Source organism: Scyliorhinus torazame, chromosome 4 (assembly GCF_047496885.1).
Source record: "Scyliorhinus torazame isolate Kashiwa2021f chromosome 4, sScyTor2.1, whole genome shotgun sequence".
Lineage (NCBI taxonomy): Eukaryota > Metazoa > Chordata > Chondrichthyes > Carcharhiniformes > Scyliorhinidae > Scyliorhinus > Scyliorhinus torazame.
In genome coordinates this window covers 277,466,783-277,484,414 of record NC_092710.1, presented here as the reverse complement: position 1 = coordinate 277,484,414, position 17,632 = coordinate 277,466,783, and the positions used below count along the sequence as shown (strand labels likewise).

Below are 17,632 nucleotides of genomic sequence, written 5' to 3'. Positions count from 1 at the left end.
CTCCAAGGCCTTGCCTCTCCCTAACTCTAATCTCCTCCAGTCCTACAAAGCCTCTGAGATATCTGCATCTTGTGCATCCCTGAATTTAAGTCTTCACCACACTTGGCCATCACTTTTTAATGCTCCACAATTGCCTCTCTAAACTTCTGCGCCTCTTGCCTCTATTTTTTACCTTTAAGACCTACCTCTTTGAGCAGGTTCTGGCCATCTTCCTACTACTTCCTGACGTGGCTTTATTTGATAACTTATATGTGAAGCACCATGCAATGCTTTACTACATTGAAGGCTCCACAGAAATACAAGTTGTTGTTATGGGGATGAAAATAAATAATCTACAGTATCTGCCTTCCTTTCTTCATGTACCTTTTTCCTTAAGCTTGTCCAGTTGTTAATCAGGTAGAACATGACACATATTTGGTATGAGTAACAAAATGTTGTGTCTTCGGGTGTGACAGAGATGTACTAGGTGCAGTATTTTTACATAGACAAATAGATGCACAACAAAGGAAAACTTACTTTATGAACTGCAGGAGAACATCGATGACTAATTTGGCAGATTTAACTATGGGGCTTCCAGGTTCATTGAAAGTCCGTGCATTGTGTTCAATATATCGTACCTCCCACATCAGGGATGACATGCGTCTGAAAAATAATAGCTTCACTTTACTTAACCATCTTAAATTTAAACTATTACAAAAGCCAGTGAAGGGCACCAGCAATGGCTGCACGGGACAAGAAATATACTACAATCTAGCTTCCAGAGTATGCTGCACCCAGCATAACAACACTCAAAAGAGGACCAAAATAAGTTCCTATCAGCATTGATTCATGTTATTCTTCATTTAACACAAACCAAAATCAAAGTTGAGTTAGGACAGTATGTGGCACAGTGGTTAGCACTGGAACTACGGCACTGAGGACCCGGGTTCAAATCCTGGCCCTGGGTCACTGTCCGTGTGAAGTTTGCACATTCGCCCCATGTCTGCGTGAGTTTCACCACCACGACTGAAAGATGTGCAGGTTAGGTAGATTGGCCACGCTAAATTGGCCCTTAAGTTGGAAAAAAATAATTGGGTACTCTAAATTTTTAAAAATATAATCTTTATTGTCACAAGTAGGCTTACATTGCAATGAAGTTACCGCGAAAATCCCCTGGTCGCCACATTCCGGCGCCTGTTCTGGTACACAGAAGGAGAATTCAGATTGTCCAAATTACAACAGCACGTCTTTCAGGACTTATGGGAGGAAACCCACGCAGACGCAGGGAAAACGTGCAGACTCCGCACAGACAGTGACCCAGCCGGGAATCGAACCTGGGACCCTGGCGCTGTGAAGCCATAGTGCTAACCACTATGCTACCACGCAGCCTTTATAAAAATAAATCAAAGTTGAGTTAGCAATGAAATACATTAGGGGCTAAAAGACCAATAAATAATTAAGTGAGAAATCTGTCATTAAATATACCCATTCATTTCGGGAATGCAACTGGATAAGGATAAACAATGCCGTTTTTAAAAAAACTTCCATTGTCTTGCATTATTTGTGAAGTAACAGTGGACATTTCTGCTAATCTCTGAACCTAAATTCCCAACATTCATTACCAGAAGGCAAAGTTCCATGATAGGTGCATGAATTTGCAAATTCTAACAGTACGAATCACTCTATCATTTATACCCGTTGCAGATATTTCACAGCAGATGCATCAGTATCGTTTCAGTAGCTTCTGAAATATAATATGAAACAGACTGCAGTGTCAGCCCAGATCTTATCCTCAAATCTTAATTAGGACTTTAACATACAAGCTTCTTGTTCAGAGGCAAGAATGTTACCACTGAGTTCAGCTGACACAGAGTTCTTTCTGAGTGTTGACCCTTCCATCGTGAGCAATTGAAAGTAAATGCTGGCACTGAATTTGTACATTTTACAATAGGTAAAAATTGTAAGGACTTTTTAAATAAATGCAAATTAATTTTTCACTCTGCAATACTGATCGTAGCCCACACAATTTTAGCATTCCTCACATTGCAATTCCTCCCCCTCAGTAAAGATGACTGAATTGCCAGGCTATGGGCATTTCCTAACTGCTGTCAAAGGCACTCAAGTATTTGCTCCCCCTTAATTCTGTCACTTGTGTCCCTCGTTGAGTAAAGAGACAAATCTGAGCTAGTGCATGTTGTGTTATGTAATTTGGAATAACACAAGCTGAAACTTGATGCAGTTTTGAGTGAAAGATGCTCCAGACTTTGAAGTGAGTTCAATGTGTTTTATTGAACTATTAGCACAGTTCTCAATGAGTTCGACTCTCTGCTAATCTAAATGTAGTAACTCAGTCTAACTGAACCAGCCTTGCTCTAAGCCACGTGCTGGGGTGTGATGCTGAGGATACACCTTGTCTCACTCTGTAGAAGTTGGTCTGTGGAAAGAGGCGGGTGTGAGTGCCTCATCCCTTTTATAGTGAGATACCACCCCTGAGTGTCCTGACTGCTCATTGGTCGTGTCCTATTCTATGTGTTCATTAGCTGCATGTTTGCCTATCATGACAGTGAAGGTGAATTCACCCTCTAACCTTTTCCTTCTTTCATCTGTCCAAGAGCAGTGCAACTTCCTGCTACGAAACTGAGACAATAACCTCAATGTATGAGAAACTGTCTTGAGCATTTGACCTGTTATTCCATGTCCTGATACACAAGGGCGGCATAGAGGTTAGCACTGCTGCCTCACAGCACCAGGGACCCAGGTTCAATTCTGGCTTTGGGTCACTGTATGGAGTAAATACATTCCCCCCTGTGTCTGCGTGGGTTTCCTCCGGGAGCTCCGGTTTCGTCTCACAATCCAACAGTGTGCGGCTTAGGTGGATTGGCCATGCTAAATTCCCCCTTAATGTCCAGGGATGTGCAGGTTACGTTATGGGGCTACAGGGACAGGGCAGGGTGGACGATTGAGTGGGCCTAGGTCAGGTGATCTTTCAACGGGTCGGTTCAGACTCGATGGGCCGAATGGTCTCCTTCTGCACTGTAGGGGTTCTATGATTAAGCACGTTGCCTGAGGTGGTATGCTACGGCAGATCAAGGCACAAGTGACTTGTTCCCCCTAAAAAGGAATATTTCATTATGGTATAGCCCTTCATCTGAGTAGATCAACATCTGTCAAAATTGAGATTTGAATTTCTAATCCCCCAAGTTAAATGTCCACATTCTATCACCCATGGGTACTGGTTCCCCTTGCACCTTTACTCTTGGTCTCATATGAAATAAAGTGCAAACTCACCTGTAAAACCTATTCTCTACCCTCTCTTTAATTGTGTTGAGGTCTGTGGGATACGCCACTACTGTACAATATAAAGGATAAGCCTGGAGGTCCACAGGGGCCACAAATGGAGCAGCAATGTCTGAAATGAGATTGTAAATGTTTTGAGTAATTTACAGTTTGAAAAATTACTGCACCTAAACTGTTATATTCTAAATGTTGAAAATTCCACCTCTGTTCAATTGCTAAAACAGAACAGAATATTTACAGAAATTAAAATGTTTTCAATGCCAAATTAAGTGAACATAACAAATCTCCTCATGGAAGGCACTTCATTCAGATCACATCATAGTTTGAGGAAATCATTCATTGATGATGTAAATGTGTTGTTCCTAATATTGCTCCACTTACCTCAGTATAGGAAGTGGTGCTCTGAAGGATGTGTTTTTTTTAATCCTTAAGGTATACTGTATATACAAAAGAGATATTTATGATACTTGTAAAACATACGAGTTGTCCATAGCAAAGCAGAAAGATAGATTTTAGTGTTCACTGTACCCAGACGTCAGGCACAGACAGGTAATTCAACACACAAATCTGTAAATAATTTGTTTGGCTGTATTGCCACCCAATTTAGGCCCCACTCCATTAAGCAGTGGGACCTAGGGTGGGCATTTGGAAAACAGCATTTGATTCTGTTCAAAGTAAATGGGGAGCTTCATTAGGTAATTCAAGAGGGTATTTTACAGCTTATAGATGTGATGGACACCAGCGTCAGGCTGACCTTCAGGCAGAAGAACCTTCAGGAGGCTCAAATATTTGTGCATAAGCTACTTGTTCACTTTTTTAAAAAAAATCTGCCGGCTCTTAGGATTTCAAGGAGAAGCTGTGCCTGCTTCTTTGCAGCCAAATCTGCATTGTTGTCAGAGGTGGATTTGCTTTGGCAGATATTCAGCTGTTGTGGAAAGAGAACCCCAGTGACATCACTGTGAGATATAAATGTCCTATGTGTATTTATGCTGGTTGGCACTTCAGATGTACCCCAATAACAGGATGTCATATTTTCTTTCGTGCAGTACCATTAAGGTGTGGTGAAGTGATTAAATGAACCTGCCATGAAGTCACCAGTTATTTCAGCAGGTTCTGGCACACGTACGGGAATAATGTAGACTTTTCTTCTTTAAACTTTTGTCAACATAATAGCAGAAGCCAAGGAGTACCATCGACTGTGACTTTTTCTGTAAATGGCTGGCACATACAGGTCTGCTGTGGCCTGAAACTTGGCTGCACCTCTTTGTAGATATGCTACAATGCTACTCCTAGGGACATCATGCTAGGGAGTGGTACAAAAGCAAGGGCAACAGATGCATGGGAACACGACCTTGCCGTTGTGCTCAAGGATAACAAGGCATTAACATTCAAGCTGAAAGATCTGGAGAACAGATCCAGAAGGCACAATGTTCATGTTTGGGGTTACTGGAGGGAATCGAAGGCTGCACCCCTATTCAGCGTTTCTCAGACCTGTTCCATGAAATGGTGGGTGAAAACATACTTTAAATCCCCCCAGAATTAGACTGGGCCCACCATTCGCTTCAACCCAAGCCTCGCTCTGTGCCCCCGTGCTGGAATTGCCAGGTTTCACAGCTTTAAGGAGCAGGAGTTGGTGCGTTGATGGGCAAGAGATACCTGGTGTTTACGTGGGAAAGCTACTATTGGGCAGCACGGTAGCATAGTGGTTAGAACAGTTGCTTCACAGCTCCAGGGTCCCAGGTTCGATTCCCGGCTGGGTCACTGTCTGTGCGGAGTCTGCACGTTCTCCCCGTGTTTGCATGGGTTTTCTCCGGGTGCTCCAGTTTCCTCCCACAGTCTAAAGATGTGCAGGTTAGGTGGATTGGCCATGCTAAATTGCCCTTAGTGTCCAAAAAGGTTAAGTGAGGGTTACGGTGACAAGGTAGATACGTGGGCTTGAGTAGGGTGCTCTTTGTAAGGGCCAGTGCAGACTCGATGGGCCGAATGGCCTCCTTCTGCACTGTAAATTCTATGATCCATGACCACTTCTTGCGAGTTCCTCTTCAAGCAATACTATCGACTTGGAACTGTATCACCATTTCTTCAGTCACTGGGCCAAAATCCTGGAACACCATTCCTAACAGCATTGTTGGTATACCTACACCACGTGGACTGCAGCAGTTCAGGTTGGATTGAGGAGGACAGTTAGGGATGGGCAACAAATGCTGGTTTAGCCAGCGACGCCCACTCCTGTGAAATAAGAAGACAACCTACCATGACTTCAAGGAAACATGTCGAGGTCTTGAAGAGAGGGCAGAGAAGATTTACTAGAATATCAGGGATCATAAGCTTCTGTTGTGCAGACAGGTTGGAGAGGTGGGATTATTCCACTTGAGTATATAAAATTAAAGTTTAAAAGAGATGTTCAAAATTATGAAGGACTTTGATACAGCAATTTTGAAATGTTGTTTTCAATGGTAGGATGGTCAGAAACTAGGTCTTTCTGCATGCAGGTGCGAACTTCTACATTATCTGAATAGAAGTGAACACTGCAATTAACAGCAAACATTTGTACTTCTGACCTTAAAATGGAGGGAAGGTCACTTAAGCAGTTGAAGATCACTGGGTGGGACACTGCCTGATGAACTTATGCAGAAATGTCCAGGACCAAAAATGATTTGACCAAGCTCAACTAAATTCCTTTGTGCTAGATATGACTCCAACCAACAGAGTTTTCTCTCGGATTCCTATTTACATCAATTTTATGAAGGTCCCTAATGCTGCATTTGATCAAATGTTGCCTTGAAGTCAAGGACAGTAAGTCTCATCTCCACACAGAATTCAGCTCTTTTGCCCATGTTGGGCCCGATGCTGTAGTGAGTTCTGGAGCTGGATGCTCCTGGTGGAACCCAAACTGAACATAAGTGAGTAGGTTAGCGCAGAACAAGTGGCATTTGATTCCACGGTCATCACTTTGTTGATGACCGAGAGTAGGCTGATGGGGCAGAAATGGAATGGGTTGGAATTATCTTGTTTTCTTGTGGACAGGAGGTACTTGGGCAATTTTCCACTTTTCCCAGCAGATGCCAGTGTTGTAGCTGTAGTGGAACAGTTTGGCTAAGAGTGTGGCTTGTTCTGAAGCACTACATCTGCGATGTTGTTAGTCTTCATAGCTTCTGCTGTACATGATCCATGGGCTGCAACACACCTTAGCTCTTGCTGCACACCCTGTCCAGCATGCATGAGGACCTGCATTGTCACTTAACCAGGTTGACACAAAATTTTCAGATATGATTGCTGCTCCTTGCATACACTTCTAATTGAATTAGGACTGTCACCTAGCTTGATGATAATGTTGGAGATATTTCTGGCTATCAGATTACAAAAGTGGTGGAATACAATTCTACTGCGGCTGATGCTTTGCAGCAGCTTATTTGACTAACGTTGACCCGCTAGATTGCAATTAGCATGCTGACAATTCCATAGGTTACAATGGAGGACATCCTAAGTGTGAAGATGCAACTTCACTGCCACAGGGTCTGTGATGTAGTCACTCCTAACAAAACAGAGGATGAGGTCATATAGGTTTTTCCCTTGCGATGGTTCCCTCACCACCTGCCACACGCCCAGTCTGGCAGATATGTCCTTCAGGACCAGGCTAGCTCGGACAGTAGTGGTGCTACCAAGCCATTCATGGTAAGGACATTGAACACCCCCATCCAGTGCATGTTCTGTACCCTTGCTCCCCTCAGTGCTTCTTCTAACTGCTATCAATTGATTTGTTAGCTGAGGGAGGCGAAACGGTGGTATTCAGCAGGTTTCCTAGCCCATGTTTGACCAGATGCCATGAAACCTCACTGGGCTGTGAGTCAATGTGGCAGGGCACATTGAGGGATGGTAATGGCTGAGTTTGAGATATTGGGTGAAAGATATGGGCCAGGATTCTCCAAGCCTGCGACGGGTCCAATTGCAGTCGCCGTGGCACCGGTCGGGGGCCGCGGAAATTCTCCGCGGGCGACGGGCCGAACTCCCACCGAGTTCCGCCGGCGTGGTTCAAACCTGGTACCACCCAGCGGGAGTTCGGACCCGCGGCCGCTGTGGACATCCTGGTGGGGGGCGGGGGGACCTCCACGGGGTCCAGGCCCGCGATCGGGGGCTTCCGATCGGAGGGCGGCCCCGATCTGGACAGAGCCTACCTCCTTCCGCACGGGCCAGCTGTTAGGTCCCTAACATGTTGCTCCGCGCCGGCAACCACGCGCATGCGCGGACGTGCGCCGGCCTTGCAGAGCCACCTTTCGGTGCCGTGCTAGCCCCCCAAAAACCGGTGAATTGCTGGGTTTGGAGGCCCATTGACGCCGGCGTACACCATTCCGATGTTTACGCCATCGTCAACACTTGGCCGGGACTTCGGAGAATCCTGGCCATGATTTGTAAGTATTACTATGCCAGGCTGTTGGGCTACTAATCTGAGGGTCCAGCTCAGCCCCCGAATGACAGCAGGGGGAACACTAGAATGCTAGCTGGTATGCGGTGTCCAGTCCCCACATTGATGCAGGGTGAACTGCATCATGAAGCTTTGATTTACCCCAAAACATTATTTTGGAATTATAGAAACACATTTGTAGAAAACAGAGATCAAGAGACTTTGACTCACAGCTCAAGATGGCTGAGGCCATTTGCGTTACTATACATTCCACATTCCAATTCATTGGGGTAGTGTGAAAATTGCAAAGACAATGGCTTCAGGTGAGTGCGAAGGGCTTCTCATTAGCACAACATCGAAGACAATCATCTGAGGTATTCAACTGTTGGAGATGGGGCTTTACGACTAAACATTTGGACAATGGGATCCTGACTAAGTTAGCTTCCAGACATGAGCTAGTCCAGTCACCTTTGGAATATACAGGCAATGACTGGATATTTCCGGCTGTTCCTGTTGGCAGGATCTTCCGGTCCCACTGGCAGCCCCGTAGCGGGTTATCTTCAACGGGAAACCCCTTGTTAATGGCAGGACCTGAAGATCCCACCACTGGCCAACAGTGGGCTGCCTCAGCTGCCACAAAACACGAGGCAGGTCGTACGCAAAATCACGTCTATGATTTCTCAGGGAGAAGATCCAAGGTGTATCCTCCTGTGTCCTTTTTTCTCTCAGCGCCGAGCCCTGTTTGCTGACTGTGATCATCCAAGGACACCCTGCTGCAGGCAGAGATTTCGTAAAAGAATCCAAGCCAGCACGACCGTCTCCCAAAAAAACCCACCCAACTTAGTCATGTGCATCTTTAAATTGAAGGCATTAAGATCATCAAATTCAGCCTGAAGCCGGCTGAGTCACCAAACCACAGACTCTTATAATCTTTTTATTTTATGGACTTTAATTTGGCCGACCTACCCTTCCCCACTGTGTAATCTGTTTTTGTGTGTGTATGAACATTGAGTGTGTGCGCTAACCTCTTTCTTTATTAAACTCAAATAAACCTGTCGTATTGGTTCTTTTACTTACTTCATTGGCAAGTATATCCTTTTCCAAACAAAAATATGTGATCGAATGAGGAGAGGGCAAACAAGAGAAAAATTCAACCCCTTCTCACCTGGCCGTAACAGAAATTTGGGAAAGAGAATTCCAAAGAGAAGAAAAGGGAGAAGATTAAACTTTTCAGAGAGAGAAACAAGAAAGGGGCTTAATGCAGCTCGAACTGAGTAAGGAAAGACCTACTCTACTAAGTGAAGACACAGCTAGCGAGGGAACTGCCCCTAACTCAGGACTGAGTGCCGAGTCCTTAACGTTCTCCCAGCTGATACCAAAGTTTGATGAGGGGGAGGTGGGAGAATTTTTCATCTCACTTCGAAAGCCTGCAACATAGCTGAAGTGGTCAGCGGAAGGCTAGACCCTGCCACAGCAAAGCAAATTAACAGGAAAGACCCATGAGAATTATTCCATATCGTCTGAGTGAAATTTACCAAATTAGGAGATGACCAAAAAAGCTAATTGAAATGAAATGAAATGAAATGAAAATCGCTTATTGTCACAAGTAGGCTTCAAATGAAGTTACTGTGAAAAGCCCCTAGTCGCCACAGTCCGGCGCCTGTTCGGGGAGGCTGGTACGGGAATTGAACCCGCGCTGCTGGCCTGCCTTGGTCTGCTTTAAATACCAGCTATTTATGGGCTCGTGCTCGTACTGGAAACATACCACCAGAAATTCTGAACTCTCCGAGAATGGCCAGAACAAGCGCACATCTAGTTCGAAAGAGTTAAGCAATTTGTTTTCGACTGGTGGATACAGATGCTAAAGATAGAGTTCACATATGAAAGGTGACCCTTGTCAACGGATACAAAAACACTTCCTATTTCCATAAAAGCCCACACAGAGGGACAAAAAAGTTAAGACTGAGGCAGGCAGTAAATCTGGCTGATGATGATGAGCTTGTCCACGAGTCTCAAGGGAAAGACTTCCCTTGTCATCCCCAAAATCTGGAAAATGATAGAAGATGAAGGGTGATAAGAGGATGAACAGCCATTGGTGAGAAGGGAAAGCTGAAAACATAGGGGTCCTTCCAGGCCTTAAAGAAAGGTGCCAAGATTAGGAGTAAAGCCTGAACGCCTGAGTTACTTAACCTTTTCGAACTGTATGTGTGTCTGCTCGGGCCATTATCGGAGAGTTCAGAACTTTTGGTGTTATGCTTCTAGTACGAGCTCAGACACACCCAAATTTGTATTTTAGGACATTTCAGAATTTGTTGCCCTAATTGCGTCCCTGTAAACATACCTCTTGTGAGTGCACGAAAGAGTAACAAAATCTTCAAATGTTACCAGGATTTTGTATCTACATTACAAAGGAAAGAAGGCTCCTACCCCTCGGGTGAAGCAACGTTGCCAGCCATTTTTAGGGATACAGGACCCACCCAATCCCTTCTGCTGTGGAACATCATGACCTTTCCAGCAGAGAGCTCATGGAATGCCAATGTATCAGTGAACTGTATCAGGGGAAGTTATATGCCCATACCTTTGCATCTAGTGCACCAGGGATGCTACCTTATTTCAGGGCTTGTAACTGTGGGGATTGCCCCCAGTTTACCTGTAGACGGGGTTGATCCACTCCTGGGTAATGAAGTGCCGGGGAGAAGGCGTCAGCTTCCCCCTGGTCTTAGACCAGGTAAGCTCAGCAGATACCCCTCCTTACAAGACATGTGAAGTGAATCACTTCACAAAAGTAAACCAATGAGTTTTTATGGCAATCTGGTAGATTCATGGTCGTCATTACTGAGACTAGCCTTGGATTCCAGGTTTATTAAATTAACTCACATCTCCAGAAGTCCAGAGCTCTGGATTACAAGTTCAGTAACAGAACCACTATGTTATCATATCTGTAAAATAGATGACTAAAGAAAAAATGTGAACGATAAAACTGTTGGACTGGAAAGTGGCAAACCTCAATGGACTACACCAAGTAATTGGAAATGAGGACTGGATCAGCAATCAACACATTTTGCATTAAAATGGATGAAATACAGATTAAATGCATTCCAATTAGAAGTAATGAGCAATGATGAGATGTCAATGGCAGTCATTTCATGGATAAATAAGGAGATTTGCACAAAAAGGTTATTGAAAAAGGAGATATGCGAGCGAGTAATAGAGAAAAAGACCTACAATTCTGGTCACCACATAATAGGAAGGATGTGATTGCACTGGAGGGGGTGCAGAGAAGATTCACCAGAATGTTGCCTGGGATGGAACATTTAAGTTAGAAAGGCAGGTTGGATACACTTGGATTGTTTTCTCTGGAGGGGTGACCTGACTGAGGTGTCAAAGATTATGAGGGGCTGTTCCCCTTATTTGAAGAGTCAGTTACGAGGGACGCAAGTTTAAAGTGAGGGGTGGGAGGTTTAGAGGGGATTTGAGATTTTTACCCAGAGAGTGGCGACGGTCTGGAATGCATTACCTGGGAAGGTGGTAGAGGCAGGATGCCTCGCATCCTTTAAAAAGTACCTGGATGAGTACTTGGCACGCCATAACATTCAATGCTATGGGCCATATGCTATGGGCAAGTGGGGCAGCACGGTAGCACAGTTGTTAGCCCAGTTGCTTCACAGCCCCCCAGGTTCGATTCCCGGATTGGGTCACTGTCTGTGTGGAGTCTGCACTTTCTCCACGTGTCTGCGTTGGTTTCCTCAGGATGCTCCGGTTTCCTCCCATAGTCCAAAGATGTGCAGGTTAGGTGGATTGGCCATGTTAAATTGCCCTTAGTGTCCAAAATGGTTTGGTGGGGTTACTGAGTTGCCGTGATAGGGTGGGGGCATTGGCTTAAGTAGGGTGCTCTTTCCAGGGCCGGTGCAGACTCGATGGGCCGAATGGCCTCCTTCTGCACTGTAAATTTTATGATTCTAAGTGGGATTAGGTGGTCAGGTGAGGGCCTTTCATGCATCGGTGCAGACTCGATCGGCCGAAGGACCTCTTCTGCATTGTAGCATTCTACAGTGCAGAAGATTATCAAAGATACAGAAGGGAAGCAAAAAGAGATGCCAGAAATGCCAAAAGGAAGGTCAAATTAAAGGGAGTTAGTAAGAACGTTTGGGAGTTACCCTTTATCGTAGAATCATAGAATTTACAGTGCAGAAGGAGGCCATTCGGCCCATCAAGTCTGCACCGACCCTTGGAAAGAGCACCCTACATAAGCCCACGCCTCCACCCTATCCCCGTAACCCCACCTAACATTTTTGGACACTAAGGGCAATTTATCATGGCCAATCCACCTAACCTGCACATCTTTGGACTGTGGGAGGAAACCGGAGCACCCGGAGGAAACCCACGCAGACATGGGAGAGAACGTGCAGACTCCGCACGGACAGTGACCCAAGCCGTGAATTGAACTGGGACCCTGGAGCTGTGAAATAACTGTGCTAACCACTGTGCTACTGTGCTGCCCTTATACATGGTAAATTATAGAAATTAAGAATTTCTAGTTAGATGTTTTGCCAAAACTGCCACTAACAGTAGGATCATACCAGGGCATGCTTGACAATTTACTTAATTAAAAATGATGGAAATGTACAGGACAATCATTTTCTGAAAAGGACAGACAAGTTAATGTTTCAAGTGCAGCTCTTCATCAAAGTTGAACCAAAAATCACAACATATCAGGGGTTAAGTGAAAAGAATTGGAGACCTCAACCCACCTCAAGTCAATATCATATGCTTCCTAATTAATTACAGGAGCACTGGCAGAAGCCTGGAAAAAATACTTTGATTTCTGGTGCAGGATCTAGCTGGTGAGCATGGAGTTATGAAAGTGACGTGAAATTAACTTAAAAGGGACATTTACGTTTGGCCACAGCTCCATATTCCAACTGTACGTTTTGATTTTAATTTAGTTACTTCAGGTTTCCTTGGATAAGAACATACCCAGCGTTATGAGCTGATTGATCCCGCCATGAATTCTTTCACATTCAGCATCTCTCTTCCTGCAGCCCCATTCTCCTTCCTGAGATTTGTACAGCTGTACCTTATGCTCAGCAGCAGTCAAGGGAACACTTGACCCAGGTTCAGTGGGAAAAACAGCTGAAATACAATAAGTACAGTTGATGCAAAAGGAAATAATGCATTTCTGAGATTCCCTTATTAACAGAGGGTCAAAACTAACTCATTTCAATGCCGATAAATTACAAACCTTTTATCAAAACAAAAATAGCAACTAACTATGTGCATGTATGTGTAGCTGGACACACAAGAACAGATGTGGAAAAGCGAAACCCCTTCATAATTATAATTATAATCTTTAGTGTCACAAGTAGGCCTACATTAACACTGCAATGAAGTTACTGTGAAAAGCCCCCAGTCGCCACATTCTGGCGCCTGTTCGGGTACACGGAAGGAGAATTTCAGAACGTCCAAATTACCTAACAAGCACGTCTTTCGGGACTTGTGGGGGGAAACAGGAGCACCCGGAGGAAACCCACACAGAGGCGGGGAGAACGTGCAGACTCCGCACAGACAGTGCCCCAAGTCGGGAATCGAACCTGGGACCCTGGCACTGTGAAGCAACAGTACTAACCACTGTGCTATTCTTTCAGGTCATCGCTCATTCTTCTATTTTACAGAGAAAAGAGCTCCAGCTTTTCTTGATGCCGAGTCCTCACAGCTCTGGTAACATCCTTTTAAATCTTTTTTGCACTTTCACAAGTGCTTCTTGTTGTCATAGTCTTTTTGTTATACGGAGACCAGAGGCATGCTCAAAACTCTTAAGTGTGCTCTAACGAAGGCTCAAGATAAAATTTCAACATAACTTGTCTGTTTTTCAATTCTGTTCCTTGAGGAATGATCCCAGTGCTTTGTTTGCACTTTTTATATGGCTTTGTTAACATCCGGGTTAACAGAGTGGGAAGGCAAAGTAGCAAGAGGGCAAAATGAGATGAAACACAGAGACATAAGAAAAAGGAGCAGGAGTGGGTATTTTGGCCCTTTGAGCCTGCTCCGCCATTCATTATGATCATGTTTGACCATGCAACTACGTTACCTACGGGGTGAGGGGCTACTGAGGCACAAGTGATGGGGGAATGTGAAAAGGGCCAAAGAGCCATGTTTTAATCCACAACTCCAACCCAAAATATTTCAGCTATCATTATCATCTCTTTCACCCAAACAAAAGAAGGAGAAGGCAGACAGAGTAGCAGAAGAGGCCGGGGAAAAGCAGAAGAAATTTAAGGAAAGAAAACAACAGAGGAGATACAAGCAGAAGAGGACAGTGCGGAAGCAGCAAGATGAAGACAATAGATGAATGCGAGAGACCACGTTCTCTAACCTGACATGTGCACCACCACCAAACATCTAATACTTGTATACTTTCATCATATTACAAAAAAAATGTTATAATTGAAAGCTTTGTCATTGGGCTAGGATATGTCTGTGAAGTGATACATCAGCGACACATAAGAGTGCTCGGGAAATTCCATCAGCAATGCTCTGGCACAATATCCGGATTTAATGGGAGGACCATCGAGCAAATGCTAGTGCTCTTTAAGCTGGTACCACAACCAATCAGGCAAAATATCTCCAAAATCAACTGCAATTGGACTTGGCACTGTGTCCAGATGGCCGGAAAGCATCTCCCTCAGAAGCACTCTTGAAGCACAACATTGACATTAGTGATTGGGAAGAGCTTGCAACTAATCATTCAAAATGACAACTTATCAATGAAGTTGCTTCATGCTTTGGATCACAATGTAATTTTCATGATGAAGAGCAGTGGAAGAGAAGGGAAGAAAGAGAAGCCAACTCTCGAGTCCTACTACCTTGTGGGGCATCCTACCCATGAAATCAAAGGTCTGTGGTTCGAGAATAAGCCTGTTCGGTCACCTGAAGACTAATTGCAGAAACCTCTGACCCTGAGTAGACGTCGTTCTCAATTCAAGGGACAACCAGCGACAATGCCCTGTGAAGTCTGAAAGGACATTCTCAACCTGCTTTTGAATATTTGTCTAATATCAAATAATTTTGGAAAAGAATTGAACAGAACCTACCAAAGGCTTGAGAAAAATATTTTGGCTGCTGGTTGACCGAACAGTCCTGGAAAATTGCACAGCTCTGTGCAGGAGTGTCAAATCCAAACCCAGCATTTTCAGAAGCTGAGACTTTCCACTAAAAACTTTAATGAAGGCATGAAGGATAATTCAATGGATACATTTAGTCACGTTATTGTGAAGCTTCTGAATTTTTAATTTTGTTTAAAACCTTGTTAGAAATTTTACATTGGAAGAAAAATTGGTCGATGACTTTTTTCCTCTCAGCCATTCTAAGTAATTTGTAGAGAAAACATAGTTAGGATCCTGTTCAATGGGATACGGCTAGCAATGTGTGCCTTCTCAATTCAACTCCTCAATGCTCAGCTCCAAATACAGTGTCCTCCTCAGCAATTCAGACACTTTAAAATTGATTTTTCCATAAGAAATATTGACATAGGGCTCAGGGTCATACATGTGCCACATTTAACCTAGCGGAGAGATACAGTTAATGTACCTTATTTTATAAATGCTAAACATTAAAACAGGCAGCCAAGTAAACATTCAAATAGTGTTATTTATTACATTCATTCTGACAACTCATGGATCTAATGTTCAAAACTTATCAACGAACATTGTAAAATATTACTGCCAAATCTGTGTGACTGCTGTTGTACAGCCAACTGAACAGCTCTTCTGGAAGGGGAGGGACTAATGTATGACCTCCTGGGTTGACCTGATTGCTGATGAACAGAATTGAAGCAATCATGTTGGTGATTTACAACTTCACATTAGCAAGCATCATCAAAAGCCAACATCAATCACAGTCACAAGAACAATATAGCCTAACTGCTGCAACGTTTCCACTAAATTCCTCCCCCCGCCCCACCACACACACGAATCTTCTCTCCTCCCATTTAAATCCACCTACACATAGTCAGGTGATAACATTATGAAGCACATTTTGAAAATAAAATATAACGGCTACGTTATGTACCTTTAAAAAAAATTTTAATTTCAAATTTTCAACAATTTTGACAACATATAAACACAAGCCCAATGCCACACCCCCTCCCCCCCCCCCCCCCCCCCCCCCGCCCAGATGGCAACCAGATCTCCAAAATGTAAGACAAACAAATCCCATCTCTGGTACTTTATGTGGCGTGTATTGTAAGCTTGTTGCATAGTCACCCATTTTTGAAAGATGAACTCACAAGAACACATTCCGACCAATAGGTACACTCCATGATGAACCTGCAGGAAGCAATCTGAAAGGAACACTACTAGTTCTGCCCATCCACCTCACTACTAGCCAAGAAAAGTTGTCTTAAACTGACCTCTCAACACAAGACACAAGAATGGTAACTTTTTGATTGGGATGGTCAAGCTTTAATTACAAAGCTGCTCACTCGTCAGCACGTCACATTCTGACAGCTATGATCAGATATTCAGAACATGCTACACAACAATTGATGTCACACAAGCTATTTTTACCCAGGCGTAGCAATTCACTTTCGTGTCCTTAGTCATCAATCTTCTGAAGATTGCAATAACATTTCCATATCAGAATTAAAGTGTGCTAATGCTCATATAAAAATCAACTGAGCAATGGTATTCCTCAATTTATTTTCTAATTCTACTTCAAAATACTCAGCATTGGCTATGGAAAATTATAAAACCTAATATGTAACTGCAAGCTCTGTACAACTGTTTCCATAGTTGCCATTTTAATAAAAGCAGTCAGATGTTTTGCATTCAAAAATCCCAAAAGATATAAAAAATATGACTTGGACAAAGCACTGTACAATATGTATGGTTATGGGCAATGGTTCCTCCTATGATTCATTTAGTACAAAATACCTGCCCATCACTATACAAAAACAGCACATGAAATAAAATAGAAACACACGCACGCGCGTACACACACACACGCACGCACACACACACACACGCACACACTTACCAGTAATCCCTAATATGCACATATCTGATATCTAATGTTTGATAGACTATAAGTTGTAGTTAAAGCAAAAATATTCTTGGGTGATTCTTGAGTTTTCCCTGCACATACCATCAGCTGGTATCACTTCCATATCCCAAGGGCTCATCTTTTCAGTGTCTCCATTATCCCAGCTGGAAGTAGAAAGGCAAAATATAAGCCCCATAGCCTGTAATAATATTTCAAGTTGAAAACATCACTCTTAGGTATTTCACGACCAGCTCTAGGAACAGAGGCAGATCCCTCAAGAAACTGACCTTAATTGACCTGTGAACTATCTTAATTATCCACTCGTTGTTTGCGGGTAGAGGTGATCCATTTGTCTCAATCCTGCCTCCGGAAAAATGGTCTGGGATTGGGATGGTGCTGGAAAGCCAGCATGGCAGCCACCAACACAAATTTATGCATATGCCCACCTAATTCTATCCCAGTCATTCAGGGAAATCTACTTCTCAGTCTCTCCAAAGCTACTTTATGCTTCCACATTGGAAAATGAGCCCATGCCTACGATTCTCTGCCATGCCTGCAATTTTGATGTCAAACATGTTATTGTGAGAAGGCAACTTTAAGCGGCAAATCAAGAGTCTTCCTAACGGTGTTGCATAGGTTTGGGGGTGTGGAGAAGCAGTAGAAACATCCGAGAGTAGGAGGCGAGTGAAGGAGAGAGGATTAAGGGAGGAGAAGAAAAGAAGGAAAGGTGAAAAGGAAGAGAATGGCGAGCTCAGGGAGAGCAAGAGACAGGGAGTTGAAGGAGTGAGAAAGGCAGGGCGAGAGAAACCGGCGGGTACGAGAGGGGTGGAGAGTGAGGTGGTGGTGGAAAGAGAGATGGAGAGACGGGGGAACGGCAGAGGCCTGGGAGCAAGGAAAAGACAGGGAGCAGGGGAG

At 43.9% G+C, this 17,632-nt stretch overlaps 1 protein-coding gene across 3 annotated transcripts in view; it reads right to left on the bottom strand.

Annotated features, from left to right (window-relative positions):
- The window catches only part of phip (pleckstrin homology domain interacting protein), a 323,766-nt gene that overhangs the window by 59,908 nt on the left and 246,226 nt on the right, over window positions 1-17,632 (bottom strand). For all 3 annotated transcript variants that reach the window (XM_072499823.1, XM_072499824.1, XM_072499825.1), the window contains exons 29-32: window positions 16,820-16,881; window positions 12,656-12,811; window positions 3,268-3,388; window positions 517-642 (exon numbers count right to left, since the gene is read on the bottom strand). In XM_072499823.1, coding sequence (XP_072355924.1) covers window positions 517-642; window positions 3,268-3,388; window positions 12,656-12,811; window positions 16,820-16,881 — 465 coding nt within the window. The remainder of the gene's footprint in view (window positions 1-516; window positions 643-3,267; window positions 3,389-12,655; window positions 12,812-16,819; window positions 16,882-17,632) is intronic.